Source organism: Dromiciops gliroides, chromosome X, assembly GCF_019393635.1.
Source record: "Dromiciops gliroides isolate mDroGli1 chromosome X, mDroGli1.pri, whole genome shotgun sequence".
Lineage (NCBI taxonomy): Eukaryota > Metazoa > Chordata > Mammalia > Microbiotheria > Microbiotheriidae > Dromiciops > Dromiciops gliroides.
The window spans coordinates 28,300,975-28,322,336 of record NC_057867.1 but is presented as its reverse complement, the minus strand read 5'-3'; the positions used below and the strand labels follow the sequence as shown (position 1 = coordinate 28,322,336).

Below are 21,362 nucleotides of genomic sequence, written 5' to 3'. Positions count from 1 at the left end.
ACTGACTCAATACTGCCTAGTTCTCTGGAGACACCAATACAAAAATGAAACAATCGCTTACCTCAAGGACCTCTCATGCAATTGAAGCAACTAGGTGATGCAGTGGGTAGAGTGCTGGACCTGGAGTCAGGAAGACTCAGACATTTACCAGCTATGTGACCCTGGGCAAGTCACTTAACCTCTGTTTGCCTCAGTTTCCTCATCTGTAAAATGGGGTCTGCCCAGAAGCACTGAGATCAATAAAATGTCCTCTATGGGCAACAGGGGACAAGCCAGTTTGGTTGAAACAGAGTGAGTGCATCAGCCTGGAGAGGAAGTCTGGGGCAGGTTGAGAAGGGCTTGAAATGCCAAACAGAGAAGCTTGCCTTTGGTCCTCTGGGCAGTGTAGAACCGGAACCTAGGCTGACCCAGCAGGGTCTCCAAGGATCAGAAGCCATATTGGTGTAGATGGAGCACTGGGCTTGGACTTGGGAAGACCTGGGTTCAAATCCTGACTGACACTAATTGTTTGACCTTGGACAAGTCACCTCACTGCCTGAGCTTCAGTTTCTCTCCTTATAAAATGAGGGGGTTGGACTAGATGCCTCCTGGGATCTCTTCCTGCTCTTGATTGAGGATCCCTATGATATTCATACCATGGTGAGCCATTGAAGTAGGACTTTGTGAGGATTTTAAAACACTTGCATTTTAATTATTAATAATTTCTCCAAGCCTGTCTCATAGGCTCCTAGTTCTAGTTCTGGAAGAGACCTGAGAGGCCACTTAGTATAACCTCTTCATTTTACATAAGAGGAAACTGAGGCCCAGATTGGGGTCACAGACACTCTAATTCTGAGGCTGGCTATCTACTGCACCATGCTGCCCTTCAGTTTCCTTGTCCATAAATGGGGTGATAATGTCAGGATGACTTGCTTTGGTGGGGAAGGAAGCTCTTTAGCAGATGGAAGTTACATTGCCATTGGCATTTCCACAGGGCATGGCCATCACCATTGGTCTCGCAGCCACTCGACACCTTACCATCACTTGTGGCGTGCTGGAGGAATTTGGCAAAACAATTATCCTGAGGAAGAGTCCCATCTCCAAGATTGGCCAGGTGGGTAAGCATGGGGCATAGTGATGCTCTCAGGCCCCTCAAACCAGTGGGAGATAGCAGTAAGGCCCAGGGTGGAACACCAGGCCCTCCCTATCCCCTCCATGTATCACCTTTAACCCCATGGCAAGTGGTCAGCACTTTCTGTGGAAGGATATACAAGGTTACCAAAGCTCCTTTGCTGTGATACTAGAAGGGCCTTCCAGATTCCCATTTGGCTCACGTCCAAGAGCATAGCAACGGTTATAAGGGAGCCCAGACATCGTGTAGCCCAATCATCTCATGTTACAAACAAGGAGGCCCAGAGAGGGGGAAGCTATTTGCCCAAAGTCACACAGTGATCTAATAAGTAGGGGTGGACTCTGATACAGTTAAGGTGGGTGGGTTGGTTGATTTCTGCCCCTTATTTTCAAGGCTGGCTCAAATAAGCATCTGGTCTGGGATGGGTCTGAGGTAGTTCTGCCTAGATTCAGGAGAAAAGCAGGGGCCCTTCCTTCTGTCTAGCATGCCTAGATGGCACAAGTATCCTGTCATCACCTCAGTGGGCTTGCTGAAGACTTAGCTGAGTAGTTCTCCTTCCTTTCTAAGCTGAGTTTCCTATGCGGATCAGGCACACGACCTGTCTCCTTTCACCTGTTGCCCTTGCGGGGCCAGGGTCAAGGAGGAAAAGCAGGGATAGAGGATAGCACTTCTTTTGTTGTCTCATATACATACCACCTTAGCTTGGCCCTGAACCATGGGAGCTGGGGAGGAAGACGAGAAGGAGGGGATGCCCTGAGGATGGGTCTTTCTGGATCCTGCTGCAGTACCTGGAAGACATTCACTGGAAGTGGGCCAGCAGCACTGTGTTGCTCTGCTACGGACACGTGGCATCCCGCACAAAGGACAACATCCTGACCCTGGCTGATGGCATCGCCTCCCAGATCGTGTGTTACTTCCAGTGCAGCCACTGGGTATGATGCTAGAAACCTCAGATTCCCCCTTTCCCCACCCAGGTGCCATGGCACATGAAGCCTGCCTTCCAATCCCTTTGCCCTGCTCAGTGCCTCGATCTTTACATCTGACTAATGGATGTTTTCACCCTGGCTCAGACAGCAGAGGAATCGTGAGAATGCCCTAGAGGGGCTCAGAGCTTATCTGTTTGGGTTCTACTAGCCTTGTTTCCTTTCCCTAACCATCTGCACATCCAGCCATCTGGAGTCAAGTCAATTCAGCAACACTTTTGATCAGAATTGGGAAGTGGGACAGGGCAGGGAGACCTCATTGTTGAATTCCATTAGCTGTCATCCCCAGCCCTGCCAGACCTAGAACTTGGGTTGGGGTTTAGGGCAAGGGGAGCAGTCTGGGGATGGGGAGGGGGGTAGGAGATATCCTAGACCAGGGTTTCTTCAACTTTTCATTCATGACCCTTTTTCATCTGAGGAATTTTTACACAACCCCGGGTATATAGGTATATAAAATAGGTATACATAACCTTTGACTGCTGTCAAATTTTTCATGACCCCCACATTCAGTTACATAACTTCATGTGGGGTCTTGACCCACAGTTTAAAAAGCTAGGCCTGAGGGAAGCTAGGTGGCACAGTGGATAAAGCATCAGCCCTGGATTCAGGAGGACCTGAGTTCAAATCTGGACTCAGACATTTGACACTTACTAGCTGTGTGACCCTGGGCAAGTCACTTAACCCTCATTGCCTCACAAAATAAAAGCTAGGCCTAGAGCACTTTGGACTACCAGAGCAAAATAGAAATGTCAAAGAGTAGTCACCATCCCATTGAATGGTTGAGAAATGGGAGAGAATACAAGGGGGAAGAGACAGGATGTTGGAGCAAAGGCAGAGAGAATACAAGACACTTAAGTGTCCTGGGGTCAAGACAGATGGAGAAAGGGCAGGCTAGGCCTCCTTCTTCCCAGCAGACCAGTAACATCTTCAGGGGATCAGGATCTCTTTCTCCTACTCCCTACTTTGGGAAAGGATCCAAATAGAGCCCACTGAATCTCCAAGGAGAAATCCTTTGATTCCAATGGGTGGGGTATTAGAAGGAAGAACTAAGAGCTAGATATTTGTAGGGGGAAGCGACGGAGGGGGCCAAGAAGGTTGGTATCCCAGGATCTCAGAGATCAGCAAATGTAACCCCCATTTGAAGCCAGGATCCCATCTATAGCATTATCTCTTTTTTTGTGGGGCAATGGGGGGGGGTTAAGTGACTTTCCCAGGGTCACACAGCCAGTAAGTGTCAAGTGTCTGAGGCCAGATTTGAACTCAGGTTCTCCTGAATCCAGGGCTGGTGCTCTATCCACTGCAGCGCCACCTAGCTGTTCTCCCATCTATAGCATTATCAAGATGATCTCAAAGGTCCCCCCAGCCAGGCACAAGACAGACCAAGACAATGAAACAGCCCCTGCCCGTAGGAGGCAAAAAGAGCCTCTCTCTAAACTTGAGCTCTAAATCCCATGAGCCTTAGGGGCTACCTTCCCTTGAAGCATAGAAGCCCAGCCTGACATCTCACTCCTCAATTCCCTCCCTCCTCCCCACCCCTACTCTCCTGCTCTTGGCTTCCTGGCTACTCTAGGATGGTCCTTTGAAGAAGAGCTTTTTGACATCCACACTCATGCTCATTGCTGCCATCAACAGCAACAAAGAAGTCGAGAGCTACGAATTCTTCCAGAAGCCTCAGCTTGTTCTTTGTCTAATGGTGAGAGCATAGTTCGGTGGAGGAACAGAAGGACAATTCAAGAGTGGGTTAAGCCTTTGAGCACACAGAGGGTAGGGACACACTACTTACTCTTCAGCTTCTCTGAGGCCAGATTTAAGGGAGGATAGAATTTATGGGACTTTGAGAGGCAGCAAACGTCAGACAACTTGGCTTGAAATCTCAGCCCTAGAATTAGCTGTGGGACCTTGGGCATGTAACTTCCCTTTGATGGGCTTCAACTTGTTTCAATGTGAAATGAGTATCTTGAACCAGATGGTTTCTCAGGTCCCTTCCAGCTCTAGAATTCATAGAGATCATGAAGCTAAAACTACAAAATGGGACCTTGAGTGGCCAACACATCTTTATGCCAGCCTTCGGCTAGCTCCACAACTCAGAAAGAATTACAGAAAGCCTGAAAAGGTAGGCTGGGGAGTTTTAAATGCCCAGGTGAAGGGTTCATATGTCAGCCTAAGGGAGAGACAATGTGAAGTTTCTCGAACAAGGGAGTGACACGGTCAACCTGGACTTGAGGAAGATTATTTTGGCAGATGTGTGGAGGATGGATCAGGGAGGGGAAGAGCAGAAGGAAGGAGACCAATCAGGAAGCTGTCGCAGTAATCCAGACAAAAGGTGATGAGGGCCCAGTGAGCTAGGTGGGTGGTGACTGTGAGAGAACCTAAGGGCACTGATATGAGAAATGTTATTGAGGTAGAATTGACAAGACTTGACACTTGATGAGATATGCAGAGTGAGGGAGAATGAAGCGTTGAGGATAATTTTGAGGTTATAAACTTGGGTGACTAGTCAGATGGTGGTGACCTAGATGGCAATAGGGAAGTTCTGAAGAGAAGTAAGTCTAGGATGAGAAAGATAATGAGTTCTGTTTGTGGCACATTGAGTTCAACATTACTATAGGACACCCAGTTGGAGATGTCCAATAGGTTGCTGGTGATACAGGGTTAGAACTCAGGAGAAAGACTGAAGGAGGTTATATAGATCTGAGAGCCATCTGTGTAGAGATGATCATTGAAGCTGATGCAATTGCTTAAAGATGCTTAGAGAACAGAAGAAGAACCAGGTCAGAACCTTGAGGGATGTAGATGAAGATCCAACAAAGGAGACAAAGAAGTCAGACAGATAGGAGGAGAACCAGGAGAGAGAAGTATCATGAGTGCCAAGGGAGGAGAGGGAATCCACAGAGAGGCAAAGGTCAATTAGTGTAAAAGCCTGTCAAGAAGTCTGATGAGAACTGAGAAAAAAGGTCATTAGATTTAGCAGTTAAGTTATCATTAGTAACCTTGGAGAGAAGTTTCAATTGAGTGGTGGGGATGGCCTCAGGGATGTGCTAGAGCCAGCTCAAACCAGCTTCTGAGAGCCAATTGTTAAATTTTTAGTTTGAGCATTTACACTGATTAAATAAGCAAATGCTACACATCAGAATTTGATTTATTGTTGTGTAGCTTGTCTAGACCTAAGAAAATGATCTAGAAAATAATAATAAACTCAGTTTAAACTTAAAAATTCATACATTTTCAGTCAGTTTTTGTAATTTAATTCTTCTCAATTATATGTAAAAATAATTTTTAACATTTGTTTTTTAAAATTTTGAGTTCCGGTTAAGGGAATGCCCATCAATTGGGGAATGGCTAAACAAGTTGTGGTATATGAATGTAATGGAATACTATTGTGCTGTAAGAAATGATGAGCAGGAGGATTTCAGAGAAACCTGGAAGGACTTACATGAACTGATGCTGAGCAAGATAAGCAGAACCAGGAGAATATTGTACATAGTAACAGCAACATTGTGTGATGATCAACTCTCATAGACTTGGCTCTTCTCAGCAGTGCAATGATCCAAAACAATTTCAAAGAACTCCTGATAGAAAATATTCTCCACATCCAGAAAAAAGAACTGTGGATTCTGAATGCAGATTGAACCATACTGTTTCTACTTTTTGGCTGTTTTTTTTCTGTCTTTTTTGAGGTTTTTTCCCTTGTGCTCTGATTCTTCTTTCACAATATGACTAATGCAGAAATATGTTTAATGTGATTGTAAATATATAACCTGTATCAGATTGCTTTCCATCTTGGGGAGGGGGGAAGGAAGGGAGGGTGGGAGAAAAATTTGGAACTAAAAAATCCTATGAAAACAAATGTCAAAAACTATCCTTAAATGTAACTGGAAAATAACAAAATACTTTTATAAAAGAAAAAAATGTTGAGTTCCAAATTCTTTCCCTCCCTCCTTCCACTCCCCCCTCCGTGAGAAAGCAAGCAATGTGCTATAGATTATATATGTACGATCATGTAAAACATTTCCATATTAGCCATGTTGCAAAAAGATAAAAACAGACCACAAAAAACAAAAATAATAAAGTAAAAAAGTATGCTTAAATCTGCATTCAGACTCCACCAGTTCTTTCTTTGGAGGTGGTTAGCATTTTTCATCATAAGTCCTTTGGAATAGTTTAGGATGATTGTATTTCTGAGAATAGCTAAGTCACTGGGAGTTGATCATCGTACAATATTGCTGTTACTGTGTACAATGTTCTGCTTCTGCTTACTTCATTTTATATCAGTTTATATAAGTTTTCCAGGTTTTTTCTAAAACCATCAGTTTATATAAGTTTTCCAGGTTTTTTTTAAAAACCATCCTGTTTATCATTTCTTACAACACAGTAATATTCCATCACAACCATATACCACAGCTTGTTCAGCCAGTCTCCAATTGATGGATATCCCCTTAATTTCCAATTCTTTGCCACCACAAAGAGAGCTGCTATAAATAGTTTTATACATATAGGTCCTTTTACTTTTAGTTTTTATCTCTTTGGGATGCAGACCTAGTAGTGGTATTGCTGGATCAGATGGGTATGCACAGTTTTGTAGCCCTTTGGACATAATTCCAAATTGTCCTCCAGAGTGGTTGGGTCAGTTCATATTTGCACCAACAGTTCATTAGTGTCCCAAGTTTTCCACAGCCCCTCCAATATTTGTCATTTTTCTTTTCCGTAATATTAACCAATCTAATAGGTATGAGGCAGTATCTCAGAGTTGTTTTAGTTTGCATTTGGAGAGTCAGTTCTTAAAAGGTTGCCAACACATCCCTGGATAGAAGCCAGATTGCAAGGGACTAAGAACTGTGTTGGATTTGAGAAAGGAGAAGCAAGGAGGGTAGACAGCTTTTACTAGAAGTTTGCTGTGAAAGTGAGAAGAGATAGAGGATGATAACTTGAGGGGATGGCAGGGTCAAGTTAGGGTTTGTCAAGGATAGAACAGATCTGGATATGTTTGTAGGCACCAGGGAAGGATCTAATTCATAGGGAGAGATGTAAGATTAGAGGTGAGGGAGATGGTCAGTGGGGCCAATGGAGATGGGAGGAATGAGATCAGGGGTACAAGTAGAGAAGAAGGCTACCTCTTTCAGCAGAGACTGTAGCAAAGGTGGAGAGAACAGAGTAGGAATGAGATCAGGAGTTTATGAGGTACAGAATAAAAGAGAAGAGAAAGCTCATGGTAGCTGGCATCCTTTGGGGCAACAGGATCCTCTTGATGCATTTGCAAGGGAGTCTGTTGCTTCATAACAAGCTTTCAATGCACCAAAACCTCTAGATCATCTCCCAGGGCATTTGTTGTATCACCTGTATTCCTGAGATTGCTATTTAGAGCCCAAGTATAGAGCCATACTAAATTCCATCTTGTTTGATTTGACCCATCATTCGAGGTGTTTCTGGACTAGGGTTAAGGATCTTGGTTCATTGTCCCAGTTCCAAGTCGCATGCCCATCTGACAAACACTCACTTTGTGCCTGTATTCAAGTCACTGATAAAAACAATGAACAATTTGTCAAGGACCTGTCCCTGGGCTACTCCAGAGAGATCTCCTTTTAAATGGAGCTTGATCTACCAATGAGTAACCCTTGAGTTCATTCATTCAACCTGTTACAATTCTACTTCACTGTACTATCATTTAGGCAATATAGCCACTATAACCCCTGGCCTTCCCTACTCCCTCACTGGGCCACCTCTTCCTCATCTCTTTACAGAGGCTGATTGAGAAGGAACCTCGGGACACTCTGTGCACCTCAGCCCGACAGGATGCTATGCTGGCTGTTGCGGGCCTTAGGTAACTCTTTTCCTGCTCCATTCCTTGCTTTCTGGCCTCTCTACCCCTGGGTCTGAGGCTGGGGATGGCTGCCACCCCAGTGGCTATTGTTTCATTGCTCGAGAGTTTATAACCAAAGGGGATTGGGAGGTGAGAAGTTCAGGGGACATATGGTGGAGTGCTGGACCTGGGGACAGGAAGACCTGAGTTCGAATCTAGCCTCAAACACTTGCTAGCTAGGTGACCCTGGGCAAGTCACTTCACCTCTTCCTGTCTTGGTTCCTCAACTATAAAATGGGGGTTGTTAAGGGGGATGTGATATGGGAGGGGCAATGAGGATTAAATGAGTTGGCCAGGGTCACACAGCTAGTAAGTGTCAAGTGTCTGAGGCCAGATTTGAACTCAGGTCCTCCTGAATCCAGGGCAAGTGCTTTATCCACTGTGCCATCTAGCTGCCCTCTCAAATGTGATAATTTTTGTAAAGCCCTTTGCAAACCTTAAAGCTATCATTATCGTCATAATCATTATTGTTATTGCTTGTTATTATTATTCCAATATTATCAACCTTCTCATGCCATATATGTGGTTTCTTTTCAATCCCCTCATGAAGTGAAATCAGAAGTGAAAGGGGTTGGGCAGTTCCTCCGATTTGATTTGATTTGATTTTGGGGGGTGGGGCAATGAGGGTTAAGTGACATGTGCAAGGTCACACAGCTAGTAAGCTGTCAAGTGTCTGAGGCTGTCTTTGAACTCAGGTTCTCCTGAATCCAGGGCTGGTGCTCTATCCTCTGAGCCACCTAGCTGCCCCCCCTTTCCCTTTCCCTCTAATTTTAAATCTAAGAGTTTGTGAGTGGTATGTCTAAGCGAAAGGACCCATGGGGGGGGTAGGGCGCCCTATGCCGGGGTGGCTAACTCAGTGCCCTCAAAGTACAGTAAAAGTTGAGGAGTTGAAACCCTGGTTTTTCCTTCCCCTTCACCAAGAAAGGAGTCTTGGGGTGGGGCTCTTATTCTCTAGGGTAACTATATCCTGACCTGTAGGGTCCACCCCCTGGATTTCTCTTCCTCCTATCAGCTATTCCTTTTCCCACCACTGTATCTCCTCTGTCAGCAAACTAAAGCCCCCGCTAGAGGTCAAAGAGAAGTCGGAACTTCTGTATATCTGCTTCCGGAGTGTCTTCACCCTGCCACTCGTTGAGAGCCTGGAGAAGCACACATGTCTGATGATGGATCCCCCCGATATTCAGGTAACAGAGACATTACCAGTGCCCCCCCCCAAAGGCCGCTTATCATAGAGGGATGTGACTTCTAGCCCTGGCTTTGTCACCAATCCTCAAATTCTCAAAAAATTGTTCTTAGCCTCAATTTGTTCTAGAAAGTTCCAAGCCGCGAGGTGACAAGACTAGGCCTCAGTTTGGTCGTCGAGCCACTCGATGGCCTCAAAATGAGGGCCCAGACTATCCTATGTGGCCTTGGGTGTGGTCTCTTGGCTTTTACTGGCCGTTGGCGGGGAGGGAAACCATTTCGGTTGGAGGGTGATGGGTGTGGCAGGTGTGTCATGGCAGCCCTAGAAAGGGTGCTCAGAGACCATTGGGTGAGGGAGGGGAAGGGAGGAGCCTGTTCTCTGAGGTAATTTTTTTCTTAACTAAAAAACTGGTTATGAATAAATGATGGCGTGAACAAACGTATGAATGATGGGAAAATATGCCTAAAAACTTATTATGTTCCTGGACTCACTCGGCTAAATATTTAGGATACAAAACCAGAAGGGACAGAGTGCCGGCCATCATAGCGCCTAAACTCCAATGGGGGAGGGGCTGTAGTGTGGAAAGTCACAAGACTGGGGGGGGGGGTGGGATTAACTGGGGATTAACTCGCCTTTCGGGAAAAATGGCTAATTTTAATTGAATGGCAAAAGGGGCAGCTAGGTAGCTCAGTGGATAGAACACCAGCCCGAGATTTAGGATGTTCTCAATTCAAATTTCACCTCAGACACTTTGGGCAACTCACGTAACCCCAATTACCTCACCCCCCCCAAAAAAAAGTAGGTGGGGAGGGGTGGGTGGGGGCAGCTAGGTAGTTCAGTGGATAGAACACCAGCCCGAGATTCAGGACGTTCTCAGTTCAAATCTCACCTCAGACACTTTGGGCAACTCACGTAACCCCAATTGCCCAAGCAAAAATAAAGCCAATAGAGTAGGTGGTGGTGGTAGTGGGGAGCAGCTAGGTAGCTCAGTGGATAGAGCACCAGCCCCAGATTCTGGACGTTCACAGTTCAACTCTAACCCCAATTGCCTCAGCAACAAAACAAAAAACAAACAAACAAAAAATAGATGGGGAGGAGTGGGGGAATGCAGCTAGGTAGTTAAGTGGATAGAACACCAGCCCGAGATTTAGGATGTTCTCAGTTCAAATCTCACCTCAGACACTTTGGGCAACTCACGTAACCCCAATTGACTCAGCAAAAAAAAAAAAGTAGGTGGGGAGGGGGGGAAGTTAGGTAGTTCAGTGGATAGAACACCAGCCCCAGATTCAGGACATTCTCAGTTCAAATCTCACCTCAGACACTTTGGGCAACTCACGCAACCCCAATTGCCCAAGCAAAAAAAATCCCAATAGAGTAGGTGGTGGTGGTAGTGGGGAGCAGCTAGGTAGCTCAGTGGATAGAGCACCAGCCCCAGATTCAGGACGTTCTCAGTTCAGATCTAACCCCAATTGCCTCACAAAAATAAAGTAGGTGGGGAGGAGTGGGGTGGCAGCTAGGTAGTTCAGTGGATAGAGCACCAGCCCAAGAATTAGGGCATTCTCAGCTCAAATCTCACCTCAGACACTTTGGGTAAGACACTTAACCCCAAATGCCTCACACAGAAAAAAAGAGTAGGTGGGGGGTGGGGGGTGGGGCAGCTGGGTAGTTCAGTGCATAGAGTACCAGCCCTAGATTCAGGAGGACCTGAGTTCAAATTTGGCCTCAGACACTTGACACTACCTGTGTGACCATGGCCAAGTAACTTAACCTTCATTGCCCTACAAAAAAAAACCATCCCCCCCCCCAAAACAATAACAAATGGGAGAAAGCGAGAGGGGAAGGAGTTAGTGCAAAGGTAACTGGCATATCAAGTTAAGCATGTCTGGAACCAGCTATATAGAGTGGCCCTTATAAGTCGCAGGATAAGAGTTTCAGAGGTGAAAGAGTTAAAGGTTCCCCTTGACATATACTATCTGTTCCATAAAGCATCGTTGCAGGGTAGATGGCAAGAGCTTTGTCTGTAAAACAGCAATGGTATCATTTGCTGAAGGGCACCCAGTTCTCAATTCCAATATTAACAGATCTAAAACCCGACCTGGCTTAGGAGGGAAAAAATAGCAGAGTATGTGTTTGTGCATTTGTATTCAATGCATGTGTATGCGTGCATTCATATGTACATGTGAGCATGTACACACGTGCGCATGTGTGTGCATGTACATTTGTGCATAGGGGGCAATTACCAAATGAATAAGCTATCTTCACCCCAACTCTGAGCAGGGCCTTTGAAATCTAGTCAAGTATAAAGGCACCAGAAGCAAAGGAGGTGGGGAGGCATGAATACACACGGATTAATAAGCATTGGTATCTCCCTCCCATATAAACCTATGGTATGCATCAACCCATTAAAGAGATGGGATTTTTGATCACAACTTCCCTAAGAGTTTGAAGCTCAGAGACAGATCTAAGTGGCTTCTCTGAGACTACACAACTAGTTTCAGAGGCAGAATTTGAACCCAGGCCTTCACAACTCCAGATCCATTCTGCCCAGTGCAGCACTTTGACAGCATCCCGTGAGGATGACCAGAGAGAGGATGTCATCTTCACTTCCCTGCAGGGAAGCCGGGACTGTTTTGAGGAGCAACGATCTAGGTGGCATTTCTCTACTGCTTTCCTCCAAGCTGAGGGAAGCAGTATACATATAATGCCCATTTTATAGATGAGTAAGCCGAGACTCAGGAGTTAAACTGCCTGCCCATGTCATATAATAATTCGGGAGTCTGGCATGGAGGCCAGGTTGAGTGAATCTAACTTGTCTTGAAAGCCTGGGAAAAATCCCTTCCCTTCTCCAGGCCTCAGTTTCCTCCTTTGCCAAATAAGAGGGTTAGACCCAGTGGCATCTGAGGCTCCTTCTAGCTCTATAGCAGTATAAGGCAGGATTTTAGCAGGGGCCCAAAGGAAACCAAGGAAGCCAAGAGGTCAGATGAGACATGGGGGACAGCCACAGAAAATGCCCAGAGATGAAAAAGTAAGTGTCTTGTTTGAGGAACGCCAAGGAAGCCGATGTTAACTGGATCTCAAAATATGTAGCCATGAGTGAGCCCTGGCCCTGTAGTCAGGAGGACCTGAGTTCAAATTCACCCTCAGACACTTACTAGCTATGTGACCTTGGGCAAGTCACTTAACTTCAATTGCCTAAACATTAAGAACACACACACACACACACACACACACAGAGCCAAACAGGACTTATTTATATTAGATCCTGGAGATAATGGGGAGCCTGGAGTTTATTGGATATGGGGGTGATATAGTGAGTCCTGTGCTCTAGAAAGTTCACTTAGGCAGTGGATGGGATAGAGTGGGGAGAAACTGAGGCAGGCAGTCACCCAAACAACTATCACAATAATCCAGGCAGTGACGAGGACCTACAGCAGAGCAGTGGTCATGGGGGCATATCAGAAGGAGATTATTTTGAACCTGGGTGACTGGCAGGTTCCCCACAGTGATAAGAAAGATAAGAAAGAGGGGAAGGTCTGACAGGAGAAAGAGAATGAGGTCTGTTTTGAACATATTGAGCTTAAGACGTATATGAGACAAGGCAGCTAGGTGGCGCAGTAGATAGAGCACTGGCCCTGGATTCAGGAGGACCTGAGTTCAAATCCAGCCTCAGACTACTTGACAGTTACTAGCTGTGTGACCCTGGGCAAGTCACTTAACCCTCATTGCCCCACCAAAAAAACCCAACAAACAAAACAAAACAAAAAAAAACCAACAATAAAAAAGAAATTGGATGCTTTGGGGGGCAGCTAGGTGGCGCAGTGGATAAAGCACCGGCCCTGGATTCAGGAGGACCTGAGTTCAAATCTAGACTCAGACACTTGCCACTTACTAGCTGTGTGACCCTGGGCAAGTCACTTAACCCTCAATGCCCCGCAAAAATAAAGTGTCTATGAGACATCCAATTTGAAGTGACTACCAGATAGTGGCCAAAGCTAGGCTCAGGACAGAGGTTGGGGATGGATAAATAGAGATGCTGTTCACCTGCATAGAGATAAGAACTGAATCCCAGGGAGCTGATGATATCACCAACAGATGTGGCAGAGAGGGAGAAGAGGGGACACAGGGACGGGTGGGGGGGCGTTATATATACATAAACTAATGAAGGAAAAACCCCATATTAAACGCCTGCTGTGTTGCCAAGCTCTGGGAATGTAAAACCTTTCAACAGTCAAACAATCCCTCCCTAAGAGGACATTACCACAGACAGGGAAGTGAGTGTTTGGGTCTGAGAAATCCCTACGAGAGTAAATGGAGCAGTAATGCAATTGACCAACCTGTCTTTGTCAGGAATGGGAAGATTGATCTGATTATTTTTAATCCAGATATGTATGTGTAAATGACTCTAACTGACTCTAAGCTCCCTGAGGGCTTAGTCCTCTCTGTATCTCCCTATGTCTATCCCACCCTTAGGTATCTAGCAGGATTCCAGTGCTTGTGAATGAATGAATGAATGTTTCTATACTTTGCATTGAATGGGAAAGGAGGATCAGATGAACTTTGGGCTTTGCTCCTGCCCCCCCCAGGGCCTCCCTGGGAGCCCCCAGACTCAGGCCCCTGTTGATTATTCCTTTTCCTCTCCTTCCAGATTCTCTACAGGCAAACTATACATGCTCTGGACCAAGTACTCCAGGGCTTCCTATCTGAAAACCCAGAACCAGGAGAAGTACATTACATTCTGGAGGTATGAACTCCCTGACCCCAAGATTGGAACAAAGGGGCAAGGGCTCTCCCTGAGAGAACTGGGCAGTTTGGCCTCATCTCAAAGCGACGGGAAGGGTCAGTCATTGCATGGAAGCTACAGGTTCCTTTAATCTCAGAGAACATTAGCTAAATCCTCACCTTGGGCAAGTCACTTAGACTCTCTGTGCCTCAGTTTCCTCCTACTTTAAATAAGGGAGTTGGACCAGGTAACCCCCAAGGCCCCTTCTGGCTCCAGATCTAGGGTCCTATGTCGCTTAGGAAAAGTCACTTAAACGCTCTGTGCCTCAGTTTCCTCCTACTATAAATAAAGGAGTTGGAGTAGGTGAACCTCCAAGGCCACCTTCCAGCTCCGGAATCTAGCTTCTCTGATCTCCTGCTTGGTAACTCTGATGTTCCATGACCTCTAACACCCAGTGAAAAGGAAAGTCGCCAACAGGGCCCCTTTAAGTGGAGCTAGAATAGGCTTCTTGCTGCCCAGAATTTCAGAGACCTTGGGAAGGCCCCTTCATCCCTCATACAACTCATCCCCTCCACTGCTGCTCTAGGATTCTGACTTAGAAGTATGGAGGGGGGCAGCTAGGTAGCGCAGTGGCCCTGAAGTCAGGAGGACCTGAGTTCAAATCCTGCCTCAGTCACTTAACACTAGCTGTGTGACCCTAGGCAAGTCACTTAACCCCAATTGCCTCACCAAAAAAAAAAAGAAGTAGTACGGATGGTGCCCTCTCTGTGCCCCCTCTTTGCCTTTTATCTATAAACTGAGAGGGTTAGACTAATTAAGCTTCAGGCCCCTTCTGGTTCAACTTCCTATAGCCTTGTGACTGCTCTGGGGAAGGGTCTGTAATTGCTTATGGAGGAAAAGTTCCCAATGAAGGAGTCCTTATTTTGACAGGAATCATTGAATTGACTGTTACCTCTGTCTCTAAAGAGTCTTTCCCCAAATGAGTCCGTGTTCCAATCTCACCATCATTTTGGGTGGATCTTCCACAGTCTCTCAACACTCTTCCACATGCTGTCATCCATCTCCCATCACTCATCCTTTACAGGAGCTTCAGTCGAGGCAGCACGACCTGACTGCAGGGTTCAAATCCTGCTATACATACTTACTAGCTGTGTGGTCCTGGGCAAGTCACTTACATCACTGGGGCTCAGTTTCCTCCTCCGTGAAATGAGGGGAGGGGTGGACTAGCTGACTTCTGGGGGCCCTCTCAGCCCTAGATCTAGAATGTTAGGATCCCATGGATTGGCTCCCAGGGGTTCATAGAGTCTGAAGCAGGTCCAATGATAGCTTCATAGTACCAATAAGGGAGGAGCATTTGTATTAATATTGCAACACAGTTCTCTGTGGTGTTGGTCTCTGGGCTTCCAGAAACAGTTCTGTTGACTTTAACATTAATCTATATTCAAGGCATTTTGAGCTGGGGGTGGAGGGAGGGGCAGCGAGAGAGAGAGAGAGAGAGAGAGAGAGAGAGAGAGAGAGAGAGAGAGAGAGAGAGAGAGGAAAGAGGAGAGAGAGGGAGGGAGGGGGGAGAGAGACGAGAGAGGGAAGGAGAGGGAGGAGAGAGGGGGAGAGACAAGAAAGGGAAGGAGAGAGAAGAAAGAGAGGGAGAGAGAGACGAGAGAGGGAAGGAGAGAGAAGAGAGGGAGAGAGAGAGAGAAGGAGGGAAAGGGAGAGATCTATCCATAGTGCCCCTTGATCTCCTTAAATGAATGTAGCAGGTTGGGGGAAATCCATTCCAGAGATGATAGGGGACATGGTGAGAACAAGAGAGGGGGCATGAAACGATAGAAAGAGTGATGGCTTTGGAGTCAGAAAAGCTACAGCCAAGACATGATCCCAACCTCCCCTAAAGGCCTTGGTCTATTTCTTGGAGATACTCATTCTTACTCCCCCAGAAGGGCAGCTCCTAGCTCTGATCCCTTCAGCCAGGTGGGGAAAACGTTAATCTCAACAAGAAAACTGAGTTATTCCCACAACCCCCTTCAGCCATTTCCCGAAGAAACACCTTTCCCCTATTTTTGGCTTTATATATCACCTACTTTTAAAGTAAGGAATGTCTTCCAAGAGTCTGGAAAGAGCTTTAGAGAGAAATATTATTTCTTAATATTTCTAGGGAACTGAAAAAAGTTTGAAATATGATTTCACAACATAATAATAAATCTAGAACTTGAAGGAATTCCAGATCATCAGGCCAACCCCTCATTTGAGAGATGAAGAAACTGAGGCCCAGAGACTTGCTTGAGGTCACAGGGATAGAATTCTAGCCAGCTGGCTGGAACTGATTGTTAAAATTTCCAGTGTAAGCATTAACACCTAAGAAATTGGCTGGATTTCTTTGTTTTGTTGCTCATCTAGAGTTAAGAAATTGATGGAGGAAATATTGAGGCAGATTGAATTTAAAAGTGTGGATGCATTTCCCCCCTCACCCCCCCCACCCCCCAGCACATTCCCAAGACATCAAATCTAAGACTTTTGCCTCCAGATCCAGTGGGCTTCCCATTCCCTCACTACGGACAGAGGATCTAGGAATCTTGTTTATCTGGGTCTGAGTGAAGGCCTCATGGTCTAGCTGGCTCTCTTGCTTGCCCCTCTCAATTCATGGTTCTCTCCTCACCTGCAGCAAATGGTCACCTGGATGGATTCAAGGCTCTCCCATGAGCGTCAGCGAGCAGTGAGAAGCAGCGCCATTCTTCTCAAGTTCATTGTAGAGCAGTTCAACTTTAAAGTGAGTTTGGCCCCTGCTCTGCCCCTCATAGCTCAGCCCCCATGTCCCCCTTGATCCTCAAGTCATCTCTCACCTTCAGAGCAGAGGCCTGGGGCCCATCTCCACACCCTTACATTTTTGTAGCCGCTATTAAGCCCGTGAACAAATGCTCTTTGCATGGGCTTGCTTCCCTGTCCCCGGCCTTTGCCCAGCCAGTAGGACATCAGTCATAGGCCCAGTTGGAAGGGGGCCCTTCAAGGGCATGGCGTCCAACATGCATGTGATTCAGAACCCCCAAACGTCATCCTCCCCTTAAAGAGCCTTAGTTTCAGAGAGATCAACTTACTATGTCCCCAAATAGCCGTTGGATCCTCTCCCCAGCCCTGAAAGGCCAGCAAGGTGGGCAGCCAATGACAGACAATTTCCCAAAGGAGCACAGTTCATCCCTCCACTCACCTAGTAACCAACCATCCCTCTTATCCACCCATGCAATGGTACGGTATGGGAGAAACACCAGAGTCTGTGGTCACGCCACCTGTGCAACCTCGGTTGAGACGCTTATCCCAGGATGTTAAATCTAGTGCTAGAAGGGACTAGGATGTTAAATCTAGGGCTAGAACGGCCCTCTTGTCTAGCCCCTTCACTGCACAGGGGAGGAAACCAGTAGAAAGTCTAGTAGAGAAAGGGAAATGAAATAGGTACATGAATACCCATAATCCCAAGTGACTGGGGAAAATGTGCTCAGGGTGTTTAAAGGGTGGGCATCCATCCTTTGGGCTGGGTGACATTAGGCTTCATGGCAGCACAAACCAGAAGGCGAGCACCTGCCTAGCAAATGTCCCTGTTATCAATTAACCATTAACAAAGGCTCACTCTTGGCCCTCTGCTCCATGGCTGTCTCTGGAAGGCTTCTGGGGGGCCTACTGTGGGGAATGAGATGTGCAGGTGGTTTCTGGAGCCAAACAGACAGGTGCCCACAAGAATGCATCGGGCCTACATGAGCAGGGGCCAACCAGCTCTTTCCCTTTCCTCACAATCTAAGATGAAGTTTACCAGAATTGGACGCCTGGTGGGCATGCTGGGGATGCTCTGTGGAGACCCCGATGAAGACACAAGGCATCAGGCCATGGAGGGCATGTTCTATCTGTACACCATCCTGCTTCAGCAGAAGGGTAAGAGCAGTAGCCACAGATGCCCAAGCCCCTCCTCAGAAGGGCCTGGTGTGGGGGGTAGGGGTGGGGAGGGTCATCCTGCTCTGATTGTGTCTCCTCCTGGGACTCCGTGTTGGGGGATGGAGGGATGACAGCCCTGCTCCTGGGCTTGGCAGGACTCCACCATGAGGCTGAAGTCAAACTGAAAGAGAAGGAGAAGATGCAGTTCTTCTGCAAGACCCTCGAATCCAACAACATCAATTTCTTAAGCGACAGCAACGAGATTGTGAAGGTAACAGCCTCCAGCCAGGCAGGTGGGAGAGGGACCCTGGAGCCCACAGGGAGGATCCCTTAGGCCCCACCCTATCCCCTGTGGTAGGGCCAGAGGCCACCCACTCCAAGCATCTCCCAAGAGAAGGAAATGACTTGTCCAAGGTCATACAAGCAACCAGCACCAGAATCATAATTTGAACCCAGGTCTTCTGGTGTTCAATTCCCCGAGTTCAGAAATCCCTTTTAGCTCTAAAATGTTGAGTTTTCTCATTGAATCTGAGCCCCGCATCCCTGGAAAACAGTAGAGCATTTGCCCAGTGGCCAAAGAGATAAACCTCTCTTTCTAGGGTGATTTGGGCAGAGGCAGAGATAGGATGGGGTCATGGAGATGGAGTGATGGTGGGGCTCAGGTTCCCAAGCCATTCGAACCTTTGTCATGCATCCTGGTCACTTGACCATCAGGGCCCTCCCCCTGCCTCTTGTGCTGTAGTTTTATGTCCTTTGTTCTCGAAGAAGACCATGACATCGAGGTGATGTCATGACTTGCAGTGAATTAGATTTCAGTGAGGGAAAGCTGTGCAAGATCACCAGCCTCACACTCTCCTCCAGAGCCATCTGGGTCCAGTGGCAATCAGGATGTCTGGAGATGGCCCCGGATGTTTAAGGCAGTAGGGGTTAAGTGACTTGCCCAGGGTCATACAGCTAAGTGAGTGACAGGTGAAATTTGCACTCTGGTCCTCCTGACTCCAGGGCTAGCATTCCACCCACTGCAGCGCCACCTAGCTGCCCGCAGCCCACACAGCTAAGTAAATAATGAAGCCCTTCAATGGGGCTACTTAACTGGACTCCAAATACTGGTTCCCTTTGCTAAGCATCCCTGCCTGAGCACTGGAGATCAAGAGCCAGGTGTGGAGCAGAGCTCGGGTTCGACTTCCTCATCATTTTATGACCCTGGCCAGGTCATTTCCCTGCTCTAGCCTGCTGTGGCTTCATCTGCACAATGAGATCCATCCCTTTGAATGCTGCCTGTCTGCTCTTTTCTAGTTTTGATCTTTTTCTGTTCTGTATTCTAAGGTCTCTGTGTTCTAAGGTCCCTTCCAACTTTGGACATTGTGTGCTCAGAGCTTCCTCCCAGCTCTGACTTTCTATGGCCCAATGGCCTCCTGCTTTGGCTATCGTGCTTGTCTAAAGTTACCTGGCCTATCAGTAACAGCACTGCATTCGAAGCCAAAGGCTATTAAGGGTAGCTCAGTGGATCGTGCCAGGCCTGGAGTCAGGAGAACCTGAGTTCAAATCTGGCCCATAGCTATGTGACCCTGGGTAAGTCAATCTCTATTGGCCTCAGTTCCTCATCTGTAAAATGGGAACACATCAGAGAAGGAAATGGCAAACCACTCCAGTATCTTCACCAAGAAACCCCCATGGACAAAGTTCACGGGGTCACCTAGAGTTGGACACAGCTGAACTACTCAGCAACAACAATAACTATTTACCTAAAAGGGCTGTTGTAGGGGGAGTTCATTTTTCAATCTTAGAAAAATGGTCTCAATTCCTTTTATTTATTGAGCACCTCTTATTTGCATCCCTAGAACCTAGTACATGACCTGGCACACAATAGCCATCTGCTGTGTGCCCAGCTCTATCTCTGATCATTCGGTGGAGCATAGGGATCCCAGAGCTAAAGCCAAAAGGAAACTCAGAGGTCATCTAGCCCCTCATTGTACAGAAAGGGGAAACTGAGGTCCAAAGAAAGTAAAGTGACTTGCCCAGGGTCACACATAGGCTCCTAACTCTAGAGCTAGAAGGGACTTCAGAGGTTGGCTAGTCCAGCCCCCTCATTTTACAGAGAGAGAAACTGAGGCCCAGGAAGGGTAAAAGACTTTTCTAAGGTTACATAGGCAGTCCAAGTGTTAGAGGTAGGATTTGAACCCACAAGACCACAGGAGCACCTGCCCTTTCCATTGTAGCCCACTGCCTCCCACATAGTAAAGGCACACAATAAAGTCCTTGCCCTTAGGAAGCCCTCAAGAGAGCTGGGGAGAGGGACACAGACATGGAAAGAGAGGATTCATTTTTTTATTTGTTTGTTTGTGGGGCAGTGAGGGTTAAATGACTTGCCCAAGGTCACACAGCTAGTAAGTGTCAAGTGTCTGTGGCTGGATTTGAATTCAGGTCCTCTTTGAATCCAGGGCCAGTTTGAAAGAGAGGATTCAAAGCATCAAGGAGGCCAACGAAGCCGGTCCTCTGGGTGGGTGGGGGTGGGGAATGGCAGGCCCCCCCCCCACCTGGCTCACTCCAGGACCATTTGGAGAGTGACTTCTTGGCCAAGCAGGGGCTCCTCGATCCCAGAAGGAAAGCATTGTTCTTTGTGTCAGAGAACCCAGATCTTAACTGACCACTTGCTGTGTGACCTCAGCCAAGTCACTTCCTCTGATCTGTACCTCAGTTGCCCCATCTGTAAAATGAAGGTCACGATCTTGGCACTCCCCATCCCCAGGGCTATGGGGAGGGTGGTATTTTGTAGACTTTAAAGAGCTTGAGAAATAGGAGTTATAATCAAGTCTGACTCACAGAGCAAAATGGAGGGCATGGGGGGCAGTGTTGGCAAGCAGGTTACTGGGAGCAGCATATCCCCCATAGGCCCTTTCTCAGGGAAAGAGGAAGCAGCCAGACCACAGAAGAATTTGTTCAACTTCTCTGGGCCTCAGTTTCCCCCTGTGTAAAATGAGACTGACCTGTTTCCTTCTATTCACATCCTCACTGGGGCAGGGTGGGCCATTGCTGTAGAAAGAACCCTAGCCTTGCATCCTTGGGTTCAGAGGTTCTGGGTTTTGGTCCCTGCTTTGACACTCACTCCATGATCATGGGCATCACTGTCTAGATCTCTCTTTTGTCCTCGCTAGAAGAATATAGAAGGGCTCTCCCGCCTCTCATAAACCATTGTTTATGAGCCCAACTTCCTCTGACCTTCAAATTCCCTCACAGCTCATTAGGTCCTCTGGTAGAAGGGGGCTCGGTGAACTCTCCTGAGCCAGCCACCAGGGAACCCTGCCTCCCCAGGCATTCCTTCTGCCCGTCCACCCATGCCCCCCGAGGATGAGGATGGCTTGGCTCCAGCCACACCCATCCTGGCTAATGTTTTCATCTACTGCAGGCCTTTGGGGACCACTTTGACGTTTCGCAGCTGAGGGATCTCATGGTGACCGTGGTGGACGGCTTGCACTGCACTATCCGCTTCCGAGCCCAGACTGCCGCCAAGATGCTGAATAAGATCTTTGAATGCTACGGGAACCAAGTCAGGGGGGTAAGGAGGCAGCAAGGTTCCTTAAGACATAGAGGAG

At 47.2% G+C, this 21,362-nt stretch overlaps 1 protein-coding gene across 1 annotated transcript in view; it reads left to right on the top strand.

The window, feature by feature from the left end:
- The window catches only part of LOC122733897 (maestro heat-like repeat family member 5), a 137,845-nt gene that overhangs the window by 79,525 nt on the left and 36,958 nt on the right, over positions 1–21,362 (top strand). Inside the window, exons 6-14 of the mRNA XM_043974611.1 lie at positions 974–1,093; positions 1,897–2,043; positions 7,833–7,912; positions 9,000–9,135; positions 13,780–13,875; positions 16,514–16,605; positions 17,603–17,769; positions 17,925–18,040; positions 21,176–21,325. Coding sequence (XP_043830546.1) covers positions 974–1,093; positions 1,897–2,043; positions 7,833–7,912; positions 9,000–9,135; positions 13,780–13,875; positions 16,514–16,605; positions 17,603–17,769; positions 17,925–18,040; positions 21,176–21,325 — 1,104 coding nt within the window. The remainder of the gene's footprint in view (positions 1–973; positions 1,094–1,896; positions 2,044–7,832; positions 7,913–8,999; positions 9,136–13,779; positions 13,876–16,513; positions 16,606–17,602; positions 17,770–17,924; positions 18,041–21,175; positions 21,326–21,362) is intronic.